Source organism: Glandiceps talaboti, chromosome 8 (assembly GCF_964340395.1).
Source record: "Glandiceps talaboti chromosome 8, keGlaTala1.1, whole genome shotgun sequence".
Taxonomy (NCBI): domain Eukaryota; kingdom Metazoa; phylum Hemichordata; class Enteropneusta; family Spengelidae; genus Glandiceps; species Glandiceps talaboti.
Window position 1 is genome coordinate 12,828,709 of NC_135556.1, and position 18,823 is coordinate 12,847,531.

At 36.0% G+C, this 18,823-nt stretch overlaps 1 protein-coding gene across 2 annotated transcripts; it reads left to right on the forward strand.

Annotated features, from left to right (window-relative positions):
• The first annotated feature begins 26 nt into the window (after nt 1-26).
• Nucleotides 27-18,304, forward strand: LOC144439529 (ubiquitin carboxyl-terminal hydrolase 12-like). Of its 2 annotated transcripts, XM_078128834.1 has the most exons (11): nt 27-103; nt 372-452; nt 5,247-5,460; nt 6,422-6,502; nt 9,037-9,158; nt 9,877-9,953; nt 10,650-10,733; nt 11,659-11,791; nt 12,318-12,382; nt 12,976-13,054; nt 14,113-18,304. In XM_078128834.1, the coding sequence occupies exons 1-11, from the start codon at nt 101-103 to the stop codon at nt 14,218-14,220; spliced, it is 1,047 nt and encodes a 348-aa protein (XP_077984960.1). In that variant the 5' UTR covers nt 27-100; the 3' UTR covers nt 14,221-18,304. The 2 variants fall into 2 exon arrangements, with proteins under 2 accessions (XP_077984960.1, XP_077984959.1); XM_078128833.1 differs by lacking the exon at nt 27-103 and having other exon boundaries at nt 339-452; nt 9,034-9,158.
• Nucleotides 18,305-18,823: the final 519 nt, after the last annotated feature.

Here is an 18,823-nt window from a genome sequence, read left to right on the forward strand (position 1 = left end):
TTTCCCATCATGCTTAGCGCAAATAAGGTTATGATGGCGGCGCAAATTATATTGAAGCAATGAGCTGTCCTGCACAGTCTGTTAATAGCTGTATAAAAACATGGTTAGTCGTACTTTCAAACATCGACATTACAATGCATTTTATAGTTGGTCGAATGACTGGGAATAATCATCTGTGCGTAATGTAAACAGTCAGGGAATAGGCATACTTTGCTGTTATTTCAGGAGACAAGTTTCTATCGCGAAAGTCTGTGATGTTCGCCTGACGTTTAGTAATTATTTCTTGATATAATATACCACAGACAGTCGCTCCAAACGTCATACTATGCTATACTAACATGGATGTCATGTGTTCATGTTTATTTCTCCAGGGAACTAATGCATCGGCACTGGAAAAGGAGATTGGATCTGATCAGTTCCCACCAAATGAACATTATTTTGGGCTTGTGAACGTAAGTAAACACTTCATTTTTTTGAGAGTGGGTGTGGTTTCCTCATTTCGATTTAATAATAGCAGTTTTAATAATATTTAGAGTGCAAGAATTGAACGCCATAATTCAATACAGCTGATGTCCCCTAAATTACATTTTTTGAAATCAGTCTGTGATCATTTTATATGCCATCGTGTGTATTGGGTGAGGAATGTGAAGTGATAACATGACTGGGTCTCAGTGGGTGCTAAAAACCAAATGATAAACTGATTACTATATCTTTTATTACATACGTCAAGAAAACTACATTTCTTCATTGGATTTTCTGCAATAAGTGTTTGGTGCTAAAACAAACTAATAAATATATAAACTAGAGTATTAAATAATAGTTAACAAAAAAATAACAAAATAAGGTTTATACGAAAGTGTAAGAGTTTGAGTTATACTTCCATGAATGTACTGAACCACAAAACTATTAAATTATTTTATTTTGGCTTGTATAATCATTCTTTTATATGACTATTGAGAACAACGTTTATGTTATATAGTGGCGAATTTGTGGCATTTCACTGTCGATGACTTTTATTTGTTGAAAAATACAATAATATACACACAGCTACATGTAGTAAATAGTAATATATTATAATACGACATATAAAAACTGTGAATTTCAAGCATTCCAGTTGATGACATAAGTTGTGTTTGAGATGATATTACAATTTCTCCATAGCAATGCTTCCATTCTGCTAAATTGAGTTCTTACTAGCTGTAATATTTGTGTGTTTGCTGTGATTTTGAGGGATTTTTCTGCTTTTAAGTTGTCGTTCCAACGTTTAATTGGTAGCAAACGCTACAATTGCTGTAACATAAATAAAAATAGATGAGATCCTGCTGAAAACATGAGCAAGATGTCAGCGTACTACCCATTTGAAAATGCTGCATGCGTTTCTACTTTTGCCGATTTTGATGGGATTGAGGTACCTCTGACCATTTTGGGGGTCTTGAAGGCCTCGTGATTAATGTTGGAGTTAGGAAATGTCTGATTTTTTTGCAGGTATGGCGTGATTCAGCAGAAAAATTCACCTTACTTTGCGATTCAGATCTCATCGCTTCTGTCTAGTTGCGCTTACGTTACAGGTATTGAAGTGTTTGCTTCCAGTTAAACATCAGAACAACAAAAAGCACAAAAACAGTAGAAACCCCCCTCAAAATCACAGCAAATGCTACAATTATTACAGCTAGAGTTTTTACCAAACTGGAGCACCTTCCAGTGATTCATTCTAACTTCATAACCTGGAATAAAATTATACCATCTAGTATTAGTAATATCATAACAGTAATAATAATTCAATTTCTAGGGGGACACCATACCATGAGTTTTGCCTCTTACGCTACACACATTATTACTACTATATGGCTGCATGATAGTAAGTTGACCTTAGTCCTTCATGTTCTACTTTGGTTTGAGCATGATAAGGTTAAAGTAAAAAGCTATTATGGGTATCGAGAACAATGTATTCTTTTGTTATACAAATTACCCATGACTGAACTCTGTCTGAGGAGAACACTGAACTGCACTCTTGCCAAAATGGACATAAGATTGTTTATGGGCAGTTTGAAGGTCACTTTATTATAGTGTAAATTTCTAAATCAGTGGAAAGTGTTACGTTTTGCAACACCGAAAATACTGTCCTCAGAATATTGGTAAGGATATCGACAGTAAACAAGAAGTAGAATGAACACTACATATTACCAAAAACTGTATGGAGTACATAGTATAAATAAATCAAAACTTGAATTTATAACTAAATGTTTTCTTTGAACTATTTTCCTTGATATGAGGAACAAATTCTACTATACATACTTTTATGATTCCTAAAATCTTGAGATGGAAATCATAGTTGTGTATAGGGACCCTATCCTATAGTAACAAAACAGTTTGCATGTAAGAAACAGTGTCAGATTCATGATTGATGATTCACAGCAGAGTTTAGGGAGTGTTACCCTATTCCTGTCCCTATCCCTGACCTAATTATCTTCTTATAAGCTTTATTAAAAATCTAACCGTTTTCTACTGTCAAAGAATTTTAACACTTTCAGCCAATCAATCAATCAGTCAGTCAGTCAGTCAAGCAATCAATCATTGGATCAGAATAATTTGTAAAAGCACCATAATCTCAGGGCATTGAACAAGAAACAGCCACTAGAGTACATTTAAAATGCCATTGCAAAGGGATGAATTGTAATGACTTGCTTGAATTTATCAAGAATTACTGGGTAACTGACTCAGTTCAATAGATAGACTTTTCCAAATTAGTGCGCTATGGGGCAGCACGTGAAAATGCACATTTGATTTAAGTGTACTTTGAGTTGAGTGGTTACCTAGTCTTTCTGGTCTACTGGATATTCCAGTGTAAACACAGCACAAGCTCTTTCTGGTACCACTGTTCAATAACAATGAATAAGGTCCATGTAATTTAAAACTGCTCATGTGAAGCATTTTCGTAAGGGCAAAATAATACAACAGAACCCCATGATATGTGAGTGCAAGTAGGATGTACTCGAGGTATTTGCATGAGTGCTGGTGCTGTTCTCTGTGGTCATACTTTCTTGAGCCTAGTGAGTGAAAGTGCAGCAGTAAACACCAAGTACAAGTACCCCAAAGTACCCACACTGGCACTGAAACAGCAGAATTATGTAAAGGTCATACTGTGCTACCATGTGATTTCTTTTTGTACATGAACTATTGCATACTTATGTGCATATCATTTGCATGAGAGATGTGTATTTTTCAGTATTGCACTGCAGTGCAAATCCACTAGTATGCAATGCACACTCATTTGTGCAAGTAATCTCTGATACATATACTTCAGCTGAGGGAAATAGTTGCTACAACACTGCTGAAGGGGTAATATGACATCTATTAGTTTCCAAATAAGGCTAGGTGATAAGTGTTTATAACACATCATATTAACAGGCACATATTCTTTCCAGGTCAAAGCACCAGTAGGACTCCTGTGCTATATTAATAGTGCCCTAGGGAAATAGAAAACAAATAATGCCAGCTATATGCAAATTGAGGTCACTATGGGTCACTAGTCTATACCATGTGACATAATATAAGCCAATCATTGAAGGCTGTATGAAAATAACTTGTAAGAAATAATGGTTAGAAGTAGGTAAAATCTACCTGACCTCTTGATTTAAGATATCTCACTGGGATTATTCCATAGTTAAACTGAACACATGAAATAATACCAATTTTGATAGCTCAGCTAAAACCCTTTGACCTGATGAAAACCACATTTTTACTGATCATGAGGTATTTTTGTCACCTGGTGATCAGCTCAGCTGGTTTTCTTTTCATTCACTTCCTGAAATCCATTCATCAAAACATGCTTTTGTCAGAAATCCATTACATGTAAACAAATTCCTGAGACAGAAAATTGCATCAAAAGCCTTCATAACAAACATGCATTCAGAGAACATATGGTTTTAAAAGAAAGCAAAGTTGAGTTAGTCAAAGCTCACAAGACTGAAAAAGTATTTCTATAGAAATTCTGGATCAAACAAGATCACGCCATAAGAATTTTATTGATTGCTGAGTGGTTGACTTCCTAGTATTTGCCCCCGAGCTACAATGTACCTCAACCAGGGTTTTAACTCATTCATCAATATCTTAGTAGAGTTATAGTTCTGTCCTTCTTCAAAAGTCTATTAGTGAGAGCAGCCCTCACTAGATTTCTTTTTGAAAATAAGTCATTTCTATCTTGAGAATTATTGAGTAGAAATAAAGTGTAGGATGATAAATCAGAGTCTAGTTACACTTTAAAGTTTATTTATGAAAACTTCCAGATGTTTCCATCCCTCAGGGGATCTTCGTCATTGATAGTGGAAAGTAGATGGTGTTGCACTGACAGTCTTCATGTAGGTTGTTATTGGCAGAGTTGTATAAATCCTATTGATCCTTACCACTGAGTAGGCCTTTCCAAAATTTGGAATGGTGGCACTCTACTTCCTGTCTGTGTACCTTGGGGGTATACACACGGTATAGGTTACACAGTTAATCATAGAGCACTGCTGCTTTCCTCCATGTCGGAACAATACGAAAAACATCCCTGATTTACATTTCTATACAGAATACTAAGGGACAAAGCCCTTGAGAAACGGTACTATGAGGTGATGATACCCCCAATTTGAGTGAGGAGGCTGTATTCTCAATTTCCTGTTTGCAGTCTGGAATGGCCTGCTGGGGCTTGATCCTTAATTTTGTTAAATTAGGTGTAAGACAAGATTAATTTAAGGCCCAGTTCAGATTACGATTAACATTAGGATGTGAAAACCATCGTCGCAAACCACGGCCTGTTTCACGGCAACGTTCTTAACGAGCCTCCCACAAGCTTACTTATTTCGGAATGTAGTGGTAGAAATAATAACTCTGGTTTGCGAGAATGGTGAAAAACAGGAGTCCTGCAGAGCTATTAAAAAAGTCAGTGCAGCATAAAAGAATAAGCTTGATTCTACCAAACAACACAGGTTTTCCCTGGGCACACAGATTTTCTCCAGCATTAACGCTGAACCCATGAGGGATGGCCCTCTGTGGCCTTTAATACATGTAGCACTGATAAACAGAACTATTGAGTATAAGCATTTAGAATGTTATTATCAACTTCAGTTCTCCTAACTAAGGAAATTGTCAATATCACCCACATTTATTAGATTAAGTTCATTGGTATCATTGAGTGAAAAGACATGTTTGAGTTCAAATCTAATACAAAGGAAAGATGACTCAGTAGGTTTTCTTTTCTTTTTCAGTTTGGAAATACATGTTACTGTAATTCAGTCTTACAAGCATTATACTTCTGTAAACCATTCCGAGACAAAGTGTTAGCATATAAAGCACAGCCCAAGAAGAAAGAGACTTTACTTACCTGTTTAGCGGACCTCTTCAACAATGTTGCCTTCCAGAAGAAGAAAGTTGGCGTTATTGCTCCCAAAAAGTTCATAGCAAGACTCCGAAAAGAGAATGGTAAGTTGTGATTAATGAACATTAATGATGTAATATGATGTTGTTGTTAAAGTCATCATCTGTTACAGTGTTAGGATGGATTTTTAATCACATAATTAAAGATGCAGTGTACATGTTCAGACACAAACACATTATTTTGACATTAGGAGTCAGTGTCCATAATTACGTACAGTATCAATAATTTATATGTGTTACATTGTGTGTGTTAAAAAGGTGCAAAGAAAAGAAGTGTTTCTGTTACAGCAGTATAAACGATGTGGTTTAAATTCTCATTATCTGAAGTAGTATATTTTACCACTGTAAGCATGTCATAAAAATAGCAATCATGCAATTTGTTGTCAACATCATGACTTTCACGCCGCCATGTTCTACACACATTAGAGGACTGCACATTAATATTACAGCCCATTTCTTGTTAGTATTCACTGGCTCTGTTTGATATAGCCACATAGACACCAATAAGAAACTGCACATAGCTACACTGTAGCAAGATTGAATCAATAGTTTCTGGTGACACTTCCTGTTAATGAAATGAACTGACGTGCCACCATGCAGACATCAAATGCAGACATCATCAAAACAGTTGTGCCCCGCGAGTCTGCTTCTAGTTGCAGTATGTTTAAGTGGTTAATTTCATCAGACCTACACTACGTCTAGCAAGAAATTACCATCATGCTATTCTTAAGTGTAGAATGTGCAGTTTCTTATTCATTTCAGTGTGGCTGATCAAACAGAGCCAGTGAATACTAACATGAAACAGACAGTGGGAGCACATGAGAAGTGAATCCTCATGTTCTATTTTGACCCTCTAGGCTCAAGCATAAAATGAAGTGTAAGATGTCTGTAGTTGGTCATTCATATTTCAAGGGGAGTATTCACTGAATATACATGATATAATATTATAGTGTAATTAGAGAAGGAACTGAAACCGTGTTCTCTTGTCTCATGTTGTCTTTTCTAGAATTATTTGATAATTATATGCAGCAAGATGCACATGAATTCCTCAATTATTTGTTGAATACAATAGCTGATCTCCTACAAGGTAAGGACTCGTCAGATTTATCTCTATCCAAATTTGTTTTTATATATTTCATGTTCTTTAGTAGAGTTGCAGAGATATCCTCTTTACCTGAATGATATTTATATTGACATAAAAAAATAAAGTAATTTCTGTCATTTTTAGTTCACCTCGCTTTGTCCCTTTTTTTGGTGATGTATACTTCTAGCCCACAATTACCTGTGGAGTTTTAACATTATTTCCTAAGTTGGTAACCCAACCCAACCAGGTTTTGCCATTTGCTAGCCCGAGACTTCTCAGATCGGTAATTCAACCAAACCAGGTTTTGCCATTTGCTAGCCTGACACTTTCAGATCACAATATGCATGCATTATAAATATGTATTAGGTAATGACCTTGTCTGTATCCATGGTAATACATAATGAATAGTTGCTAACAGGTTGACCTTGTTTTTCAATTTATTATCAGTCTGTATCATTGTGAGCATGGAGTTATAAAAGCAAGAAGGCCCTCTCACTTATAACTCCATATTGAGAATTTACATAATTCGGTGCTTTCCTATTGAGAATGGTCTAGCAGTATACAATATGTCATAATAAATAATATTTAGGCAGCGGTCTTTTTTTCCATCTATATATTATGACCACTTAGAGACATATAAATTAATACCTGGCCAAAAAATATACAGACATGTATAATATAAAAAAACAACTTTCAATATGAATTTGTGTACTCATATTTGAAATTGTTAAAAAGATATTGCCCACTGCACAGGATCATTAAGGCTTATAATTGCTACGTAATGATGGGTTTTTCTATGGTATCAAATTTGTCATTAAATACAGGCAAGGCCTATGTTTAATGGATGTCTTGGACTTTCAATCAATTTTATGCCCATTAATATTAGTCTCAATACATGTGTTCTTCACAATGACATTTTGGTATCCCAAGGGAATTGTTACTTGATACTCCAGCCACGCTAAAAATTGAAGTGTAATTATGGAGTCAGCGGGAGTATAATTGAGAGATGATAATGAGAGTGGTCAGAGTGGTCGGCATCTCAAATAAGTGAAAGAACCTCTTTCACATTTTCATTTCTCTTGAGATATAACTTTTAAGTCGTTATCATCATTATCATTCACCTTCCCTTGAACAACAACCATGTGTATGTAGCTGACCGTTCATGAACTGAATTTGTTTGCCATGATGATCAGTTCCTTGTTAGAAATATGAGAATTGATCATTGAACTGTCAATTTATCATTCAGTCTAATCAGGTCTGTGCCTCTCACTTCCGTGTAGATAATGTTATTTATTAGTCACCCCAAGGGAGTGATATTACAATGGCTCCGTCCATCTGTTCATCCATGCATCTGTCCATGTGGGTGTATGCATACATATGTCTGTGCCTGTATATGTCCATATGTAATATGTCATTTCTCAGACATGCAATATCCAATTTCTTTCAAACCCGATACAAAGGTGACATATTATGTGGGACACATGCACGATCAATTTGTTTTTTGATATATGCAAATTTGAGCGAATGGGTGACCATATTTGTAGTTAATTATCATATTTATTGCATAACTCAACAACTGTAGTACACAGACACTCCATTCAAATGTCTACCCCCATATTACCAGATGCAAGCTATCTTTGGAGATCTTGATCTTGACCTTCAGAGTCGATTATCAAAATCAAACCAATTCCTACCTATCACAGACACACTGCAGTATTTACATATTGCCAATTTCTTTTAAATCATGTTTACAAGTAACATTGAAGAAAGGAAGTATACACCAGCATTATTTTTGGTGCTCATGTAATTGTTACTGAATGGCAGCCATATTTGTAGTGAACAGTCACTATGTTTGATACTGCATAACTGAACAATTTTAATCATAGACTCTATTCATAGACCATCAAAATTAAACTATTAATTACATATTGCAGACATGCTGTAGCAATTATGTGTGGCTAATGTCTTTTAGATCATGTCTATAGATAATACAGAACCAGATAAACATACACATGTATTATTTTTGGTGCTCATGTAACCTTTTACTCAATGGCAGCCATATTTGTAGTGAACAATCATGATTTACTAATTAACTAAAAAAAACATTAATATATGGAGACTACAGTAAAGTGTCTACTCCTATATTGCCAAGTTTAAACTTTCTTTTTAGACATTGACGTTTGACCTCGACCTGGATCTTCACGTTCACTGAAATTCAGCAATTCCCTGCATTTTCACAGACATTTTGTAGTATTTATTTGTTGCCACCAATTTCTTTTAAATCATATCGCCATTCAGTCATATTTGAGTGGGGGCTATGTCTTCTATGAAGACTTGTTCATATATTTATTTCAGACAAAATTCCAAATAAAAAACAAAATGGGAAATAATGGTACGAATTATAGAGGAAATTAGAATATCCCCATACATTAAACATTCCACAATGTACTGTGAACAAAATTTATTTTAAGGATCAATTTCACTAATAATTTATATTTCTTGTTTATTAATGAATTTTGTTGATTTGTCCACAGCAGAAAAGCAAGGCAACAAGCCAAAGAATGGCAATGATAACCAAACCAAACCTGAACCAACGTGGGTACATGACATATTCCAAGGCACCTTGACAAATGAAACCCGTTGTTTATGCTGTGAAACTGTAAGTCTAATTATAGTTGCAATTTATCATATATTTACTTAATATACTTATTTCCACTAGATTAAACATTATACAACTGAAACTATGAAAATTGAGTGAACAACAAAATACATTTGTCAATGAGCAGACATGGAGATGAGGACTAAAATAGTTGACAAAACAAGTAATGGAGTTTGACCTCACTCAATGAAGAAAATTAGAAAATATATAATCGCGTCAGTGCAGTTAGGTCGTATCTGCTATGCAATTGTATGGGCAGATATGACCTTACTGCACTGACGTGACGATGTACAAATTTACAGCAAGAGAAACTTAAAAATAATAATGAAAAAAATGACCATGATACAGAAGTTATTACTGTCATAGTGGGCAAATGGTAAGAGTAACTTAATGAATTTGGAATTTGGACAAGGATAACATAGAATGACCATGATATATTATCCATATTTTCATTTCAAAGGCAATAACTTGGCTTGTGCATGGTATAACACCTGTAATTTTTAAATAAATTAGATAACACAGATTGTTCGGATCTGGTCCCATGTCACGTTAAAACATCATATTTCTTGCTATGGCTGTAACAGTTCGCAAACATGAAGATTGTGTGTATGTCATTGCATGTATATGTAACAAGGTATGTCATATTTGTAACTAGAGTCCAAATACTGTACATTTTTAGCACACCAATCGAATCTGTCTTATGTTCATTCACCCACAGGTTAGTAGCAAAGATGAAGATTTCCTGGACTTATCTGTTGATGTAGACCAAAATACTTCAATAACTCATTGCTTAAGGTCAGCAGCAAAGAATATTATAATATCAAGTAGAATAGAATATGTCCTTACCAAGTACATTTTGTATTTAGGAGTTTTGACACTTTTCATTGAAACTGAAGCAAATGTAAAATTTTATTATTAATCTTGAATAATAATTTTAACAACTTTTTCAAGGTAACCAAAATTCAACACAGTAAAAGTGACTATGTCGTAATGTATGTCTGTCTGTCTGTCTGTCTGTCTGTCTCTCTCCCCCTCCCTCCCTCCCCCCTCTCTCTCTCTCTCTCTCTCTCTCTCGCTCTCTCTCTCTCTCTCTCTCTCTCTCTCTCTCTCTCTCTCTCTCTCTCTCTCTCTCTCTCTCTCTCTCTCTCTCTCTCTCTCTCTCTCTCTCCATGTATAGCACATGAAACTCGAGCTACAACGTGTGACTTCCAAATTCCTCAACTTACGTCTATAATGCTGTGCTACAAATATTGCATTGAGCACTGTTCTCCCAACCAGTGAGACACCTTTATCTAATAAAAGTTCTACACAAACACACATTCATACTCTTATACTTTAATACATCATATGAAACATGCTTATAACTTACATATAGATTGAACCACAATGACATATCCTTTAACTTTAAGAAAATCACAGGATTAATCTTACACCAACAAATATTGGATGACCATACACCTTAATCTCACTTGCTTTATGTATTTCTTACAGGGGGTTTAGCAGTACAGAGACACTTTGTAGTGAATATAAATATTATTGTGAAAACTGTTGTAGTAAACAGGAAGCACAAAAAAGGTGAGACTTATAGCCTGTTCAGACTACGAATTTTGTGTAGGGCCAGGCCATGGCCAGGTCCTGGTCTGGGACAAAAAAACAGGTGTGAACGGTTTAGCCAGGGCCTGGCCCGGACAAGATTTGGTCCCAGACGAGAAGGTGGTTCAGGCCCTGGCCTGGGCCGAGCCTGGTCTTGTCCCAGAGCAAAAACGTCCGTGTGAATGCAGACCTTGTCCCAGATGACGCCCTCTCATGTTGACCTACAGTATATGTTGACCTTTTTACTATTGTCTAAGCGTCCCATGAATGTGTAATGTTATTATCAGTTGGAAAGTAAACAATTATCGAAGTCAGCCATATTTAACAATAGTAGCGTTGATGTAGCTGTTTTTGTCCTAGACTGGATGACGACAAATATGCAATCTGAACGCAGACCAAAAGTTAACACCTGATTAATTTGTTTACTGGGACCAGGCCATGGCAAGGTTTTTTACATTATGTGAACACCCTTTTATATAGATGGGTTTTAGACAACTTCTTCAAATTGTAACAAAAGTAGTTCTTAAAGAACAATAATGATGCATGCAGGTTGAGTTATACTTCTACCAAGACGGAAAACAAGAGCTTTATTCTTTTAAAAGACAGAGGAACAAGAGATTTGTGTCTCTGAAAAACACAGGAATAAGATGTTTGTTTCTCTGACAGACAAAGGAACAACACATTTGTGGCTCTGAAAGACAGGGGAACACAAAGTTGTGTTTCTGAAAGACATGAACACGATGAATTTGTGTCTCTGAAAGAGAGTACAACAGAGAATTGTATCTCTAAAATTCAGACTTAGGAACAAGACATTTGTGTCTTTAAACTACAGCTGAAACAACAAAGTCAAACACTTAGAAGAGAAGAAAGGTGACCTTTAATCATTCTATGTCTTTTCTGATTTCAGAATGAGGGTAAAGAAACTACCAATGATACTTGCATTACATTTAAAAAGGTTTAAATACATGGAACAATTACATCGGTATACAAAGTTATCATATAGGGTGGTATTTCCATTGGAACTAAGACTTATGAATACAGTAAGTAATCTAAAGCAAATAAAGTATAATACCATACTATTAATTAAAGCATATGGTGTGCTTTAGCCATTCAGTGCTCGTTCAGTGCTACTGAGGAAATAGGTGCTATAGAAATTTGATTGATTGATTGATTGATTGATTGATTGAAGTTATCTTATAAGGTGGTATTTCCATTGGAACTTAAATTGTGTGACTACAAAGTAATCCATATCAAGTGTACTGTACTAAGCTATCATATAGGGTGGTATTTCCATTGGAACTAAGACCCTGGAGTTCATGTCTGTACTTCGTAATATTAATTCATATACATTGTACTCTGATTATGAAAATATGGCAAGCCGATGTTAACAGTCATGTATTATATAAAGGCTTTGAATCTCTGTATGTTGAGGCTTTGCCTACAAGAACACTAAAATCTCATCTTATGATATGATGTCTATAACCCTTGTCATGATTTCTCTGTAGTTGATTGATGCTTAGAATAGTGGTAACATTCATCATTTCTTGTCATGATTTCTCTTTCTAGTCTGATGATGCATACAATCCAGATAAACTTTATGACTTGGTAGCTGTTGTGATACATTGTGGAAGGTAAGAATTGGTGTTTTTAGTATTCCATGTACTTACGAAATAGTTTCCCTAGTATAGTATGACTGAGACAGTATACGGTGTATGCTTGTCATGTGACTGCAGGAGGACAATGTACACTATCAGGGTATTTCCATCCCTCATCCCTGGTACATGATGGGCATTGCTGTTTTATCTCGATGGATGCTTTTACTCAAAGTTTGATGCAGTGATCTTCACATGGTATAAACGTGATGTTTTCAGGGTTGATGGAGTGTCCAGACTTCTTACGTTGTTTTAACCAGCAGATCACAATGTTGAATAGCTATTCCATAGTTGATTTTCCAAGGAAGCATTTGTTTGTACACACAAAAAACTTGGAGTAGGGAAAAACAGGTTTAATTAAGCGCAGGTAGATTTACTTATATCTTCAAATATCAACCAAAGCCCATAGCAACTGTAATTATGACTGTAGCAACCAAGAGTGGTATTTGTTATAGTGATAGACATTTGAAATAGGGAGACTTTTATGCAAATAAGGAACATAGATATCTTGATGAGGGAGATAATTGCAAAGATGGATATTAACATTGTTTTTCATTTTGCTCCTGTTCCAGTGGTCCCAACAGAGGTCATTATATCACTATAGTCAAAAGTCATGGTTTCTGGCTTTTGTTTGATGATGACATAGTTGAGGTAAGATATTTTATACCAGGTGTAATCTTCTTGAGAATACTGCTCAGTGTTCCATATGGAATTTAATGAGTAAGATGTGTTCACAAGATATAAATTAGTTCATAGTGTTGCTGTCCTGACTTCTCTTCTGTTCTATGTTGGTGTTGTATATTATACTATGCACTAGCTTAGTTGAACAAAAAATATGGAATTTATACCCTGTCATTCTATGTCACGACAACACACGTCTTTCATGACAACGCATGTCTACATCATTGTTCTACTGTGTTCAAAATATGAGTCAAAACTTTCAAAAGTTTTTCGTTGATATTACTGGTGTTGGTATGATTATAATATTTTCCAATATTTTTCTTCATTCAGCCACAAAATTTTCGTGACCTAAGGGGTTTTGTCACTACGAGTCTAGCGACTTGTAGTGACAAAACTCCTTAGGTCACTTGTATTTTCCGTGGCTGAATGAAGAAAAATATTGGGAATAATATCTTACACAGTAACAGTATATTCAAACAAAAATGCAGAATTTTAACATAGTACATTCTACATCATGACAACATGCACAAAGTACAATATTTTACCCACAACTCTCTCTGATTTGTACCCTCGAACATTACCGCCTTGAAGTCAGTCAGATCTCACCAGTATACAGGGTTTTGTGGAAACATTTTACAACATTTCCAAAGCTAGAATTGCCACTGATGGGTTTCTCAATACTTATTTTCATCGGTTCAGATATTAATGATTTAATGCAGGAGATAGACATTTTATGAATTTTTCAACAGACATTCTTGAAAGGCATGTCAAATGTTTACAAGGAAACTATTAAAGGAAAATATATGCACCTGTTAGGACTTCACCATGTTGCATTTTCAGAAACTTTAAAATTCCATTTCACCAGAAAATCATTTTTTACTTCCAGGAAATTAGTAAATTCAATTTTACCAGAAAATCTTTTAACTGTTAGAAAATGTGTATACTCCATTGTACCAGAAAATCTCCTTTTACTTTCAGAAAAAATTATGAGTTTCATTTTTTATACCCAATTTTATTTTTACTTGCAGAAAATTGATGCACAGGCAATCGAAGAATTTTATGGTTTAACTTCCGATTTACAGAAGACATCTGAGTCAGGTTATATACTATTCTACCAACAAAGAGATGGCACATGATGGTCACATGATTATCACATGGTCTATATGTACATAGTGCTTCTTGGACCTTCTTTACCTTGAACTTTGACATGGTTGTGATACAAATGAGTGACTAAAATATTTCCCAATGCTACAGACAAAAATACACATTCGAGCCAAACATGTTTGCGTTTTATAACTGGACAGCCATCCAAGTTTCCTGGGGTCAAGGTGAAGATCAAGTTTATAGTGTATCAGTCAGGTTGACACAGAACTTCATATCTTTAGTGGGTCAAGGTCATAGAGTATTCAGTCAGGTTGACTGAGCTTCATATCTTTAGGATCAATGTCAAGAACATAGTGTAGTCAATCAGGTGTACGTTGAGCTTTGTATCTTCAGGGTCAAGATCACAGTGTATCCAGTCAGGTTGACATTGAACTTCATGTCTTTAGGGTCAAGGTCAAGATCATTGTGTATTCAGTTGTGTTGACATTGAACGCCATGTCTTTCCGGTTAATGTCAAAGTCAGAGTATTCAGTCAAATTGACATTGAGCTTTATACATTTAGGGTCAGGTTCAAATTTGTATGATATCAGTACACAGTCAGGTAAAAGAGTATCAGGGCTCTCACCTGAAAGAATTTTACCACCTAGGTGCATCATGAAAGTAACCATGATGGACAATGATTTCACTCTACACTTTACACATGCATTACTATAGCACACACGATTCAACCTTATGGACCCTCTAGCATGAGGTTAAATGCTATTACAGGTACTGAGAACTATGTCAATGGAAATTACGAATGGTACACTTAAAAAATTTCACCTACAAGACTGACCAATGGCACTCGGAAAGACAATCAGCATTGCTGTCAGATATTCACTTTATTTAGCACCACTGTCCTGTCTGTCAGATACACTGTAGTGCCATTGGTGTAGAAATCTGGAATACTGAAAGAGCTGTGATTACTTTACTATTCTGAATAGTAAAGTAATTCATCTCTCTCCTTGAAGTCGATGCTTTCAATGCTAGTGCCCCCAAACAACTACCACCTGCCATTATCCAGCAGAGAATTGACCAATCATAGAGTTTCTTTTATACCATCGCCATGTCAACTGTTTTTCCAATATGGTTGCCTCCGACAATGAATTTGAATACAAAGTAGTTGAAATGTAATTTGACGTAAAGATACTGACACCGCTTGAGCAGCAAAAATGAGACCACCTACAATTTAGGTAATGTTTGAATGTTATAGAATCAACAAGGTATAGGGGTTGTCATCTTTAAAACGAGTAAACAAAATAAGGCACCCAATCTTGCATTGCGTTGTTGATGGCAGTCAATCAAGTTAAGTGTTTGGTGTGGGGTGGGGTTGACATGGTAACCGTACAGCTTTGATAGCTTTAACTACTTCAATGGGAGAGATCAATTATAATGAAATCAGATCACCACGGCTACTGTTGTCGTATAATTTTGGGCGCTGGATTTAGTTCAGCTGAATACATACAAAAGCTTTTTCTGTGGGCATAGGCCTGTCTAACATACATAACATACTTTACAAGTTGTCATATTTCATCAACAGTTGTACTGAATACATCAAACTGGTCAGATCAGTTATTTTAGAAGTAGTGTCTACTTTCCTCTTGCACTGTCTGCTAAATTAAAGTATGCCTAACACGTCCTAAATTGCCATTTCACCAAATTTTTCATCTATGTTTAAGGTATTTAAGATGAGTTATAATGACCTCCCCATAGCGTAGTGGTCATCATTGGCCACTAAGCCATGACATGCCATGACATTTTAAAGTAATGGAATCACGCAAAATGTACAGTTCTGCTGTCACAAAATGTTTATATACAAATACTGAAACTTGTTTTTGTTAAATTTTATGTGCTCTTTTTCACATACTACTTGCGGTCAAAAGTTATTTCAATGAGGTTCACTGCCACGGTTTCAATGTGGACTTATTTCAAGTGGAGTTTTAGTTTCCTCCTTAGATCAATCATATAGATTGTAGTTATTTTTGACAGCAGTGTCACAAGAGAGCGTACTTTCCTCGGTGCAAAAAAGAGGGATAAAATGACATGGCAGTACATAAACCAGTCAGCAAAATGTGGCTAAAACAACTAAAAAATGATGCGATGTGAAACAAATGAGAGTGCAACCAACTTTTGCCGTGAAACACTGAGAAATGATGAATTTTTCAACAGTCAAGATGTATTATTGTCCTCACTTCTGGTCCAAAATGGTTCTGCTGAACAGCACTCCGAGTGGCCAAACCATACAATCTTTTGTTTTTAAGATAACCAGAATATGGTGTGTTGGATATCAGGAAAAGACGGCTCACAATGTATCCATAATACATTCCAGAGTCAAGAAATTTGTGATTTTATAGAATCTACATGCTATATGGCCTACTTCATCTGAGATTATGTAGGTATGCGTTATCTGGCCCATGATATAACATTTTGTAGCAAGGTGTGCATTATCTGGCCCTTTGATATGGCATTATGTAGGAGTGTCTACACTATCTGACCCCTGGATATGACATTATGTAGCAATGTGTACATTATCTGGCCCCTGGGTGACATTATGTAGCAATGTCTACATTATCTGGCCCTGGATATGGCATTATGTAGCAATGTCTACATTATCTGACCCCTTGATATATTACATTATGGAGCAATGTGTACATTATCTGGCCCCCTGGATATGGTATTATGTAGCAATGTCTACATTATCTGGCCCTGGATATGGCATTATGTAGCAATGTCTACATTATCTGGCCCCTGGATATGACATTATGTAGCAATGTCTACATTATTTGACTCGGACATATGACTGCATACTGTCATGATGTGAGACTGTGAATCAATGTATACATACCATCTTACTCCTGTATGTATGACTGCATCAATCTATATATACTATTTGGCCCCTAGATGTGAGACTGAACCAATGTATACATAATTTGACCCTTCAGTGTGAGACTGTGCATCAATGAAGACAAAATATCTGGCCCCTAGATGTGAGATGATATAGCTATACATAGGCACTATCTGTTTGTTGGGTGTGAGACTATCAATGTATCCGCACCTCCTGACTAGCATTTGTAAGACACAGTAGCAACTAGTTTGCATACTTCCTTTGAGATTGTATAGCAATGCTCACACACACTTGCCCATCCCTGGATTGGGATTATGTAGCAATGTACATACATGTACACGTACCCTGCCCATCCCTGGATGAGACTGTATAACAATAGCAATGAATATTGTACACACACCTGCCTACCCCAGGATATGAGACTGTTTAGCAATAGCAATGTACATACCCTTGCCCACCCCTGGATATGGGACTGTGTAGCAATGTATACATACCTGTCCACCCCTGGATGTGAACCTATGTAGCTATAGCAATATACACACACTTGCCCACCCCTGGATATGAGACTGTATAGCAATAGCAATGTACATACACTTGTCCACCCTGGATGTGAAACTGTGTAGCTATAGCAATGTACATACACTTGCCCACCCCTGGATGTGAGCCTATGTAGCTATAACAATGTACACACACTTGCCCACCCCTGGATATAATTGAGACTGTGTAGCAATGTATACACACCTGCCCACCCCTGGATGTGAAACTATAGCTATAGCAATGTACACACACTTGCCCACCCCTGGATTGAGACTGTGTAGCAATGTACACACACCTGCCCACCCCTGGATTGAGATTATGTAGTAAATGTACACACACCTGCCAACCCCTGGCGTGAGATTATACAGCACTTTCAGACCTATTGATACAATTGTAGCAATGAATGTAGTATCCTAACCAAGATTTATGAAATGAGTGAAACTGAATGAAAGCATACAATTGCCATAAAGAGAGATACTGAATGCAATGAATTAATTTTCTCTTTGTCTTTTATATACTGATGTTGTAAAAATTGTTGTAAAATACTATTATATCACAAATATTATTGTTCAATATGTCTGTTCCAATAGTCTAGCAGCAGATTTGATTTTAGTTGGATCTATGTCGGAGCTACAGTAAAATTCACATTTATAGCTGTTAACAGACTTTATGATATAGTGCTTTAATAAAGACAATGTTTATACCGAGAGAATGGAGTCGGATTATTTTTTTAGCAAAGCTGAACTGAGGTTCAATAGTGCTGCATGTGTGTTGAAGCATCAGTATGTATGTGTGTGTGTCTGTGTGTGTGTCTGTGTAAACAAAAAGTTCAAACCAGCTATGAAATGGTTCAGTATAGCAAGACCCATGCAGCATTCTATCTTGTAGCCCTCCATGTATATTTTCCATTGACTTCCAGTATTTACACACGTGATTACACTGGTATCATCAAGGCACACCACAATCACACTACCATAGAACTTGTGTTGGGTGATCTTGATGATGTACTTCTCAACACATGCTTTAATGAATTCGATGTTTTGTTTTAAATGAAGCAGCAGCCAGAAAATGAGTGCAAATATTGGATCTTAAATCGTCCTTGTGCATCACATGACGTTGGTAGTACAGTAATGTGATGTGATGTGAACGTTAATGAACTAACATCAGTTGACAGGTACATACAGCCAATAACACACAGAAACATTTTCTGGAGA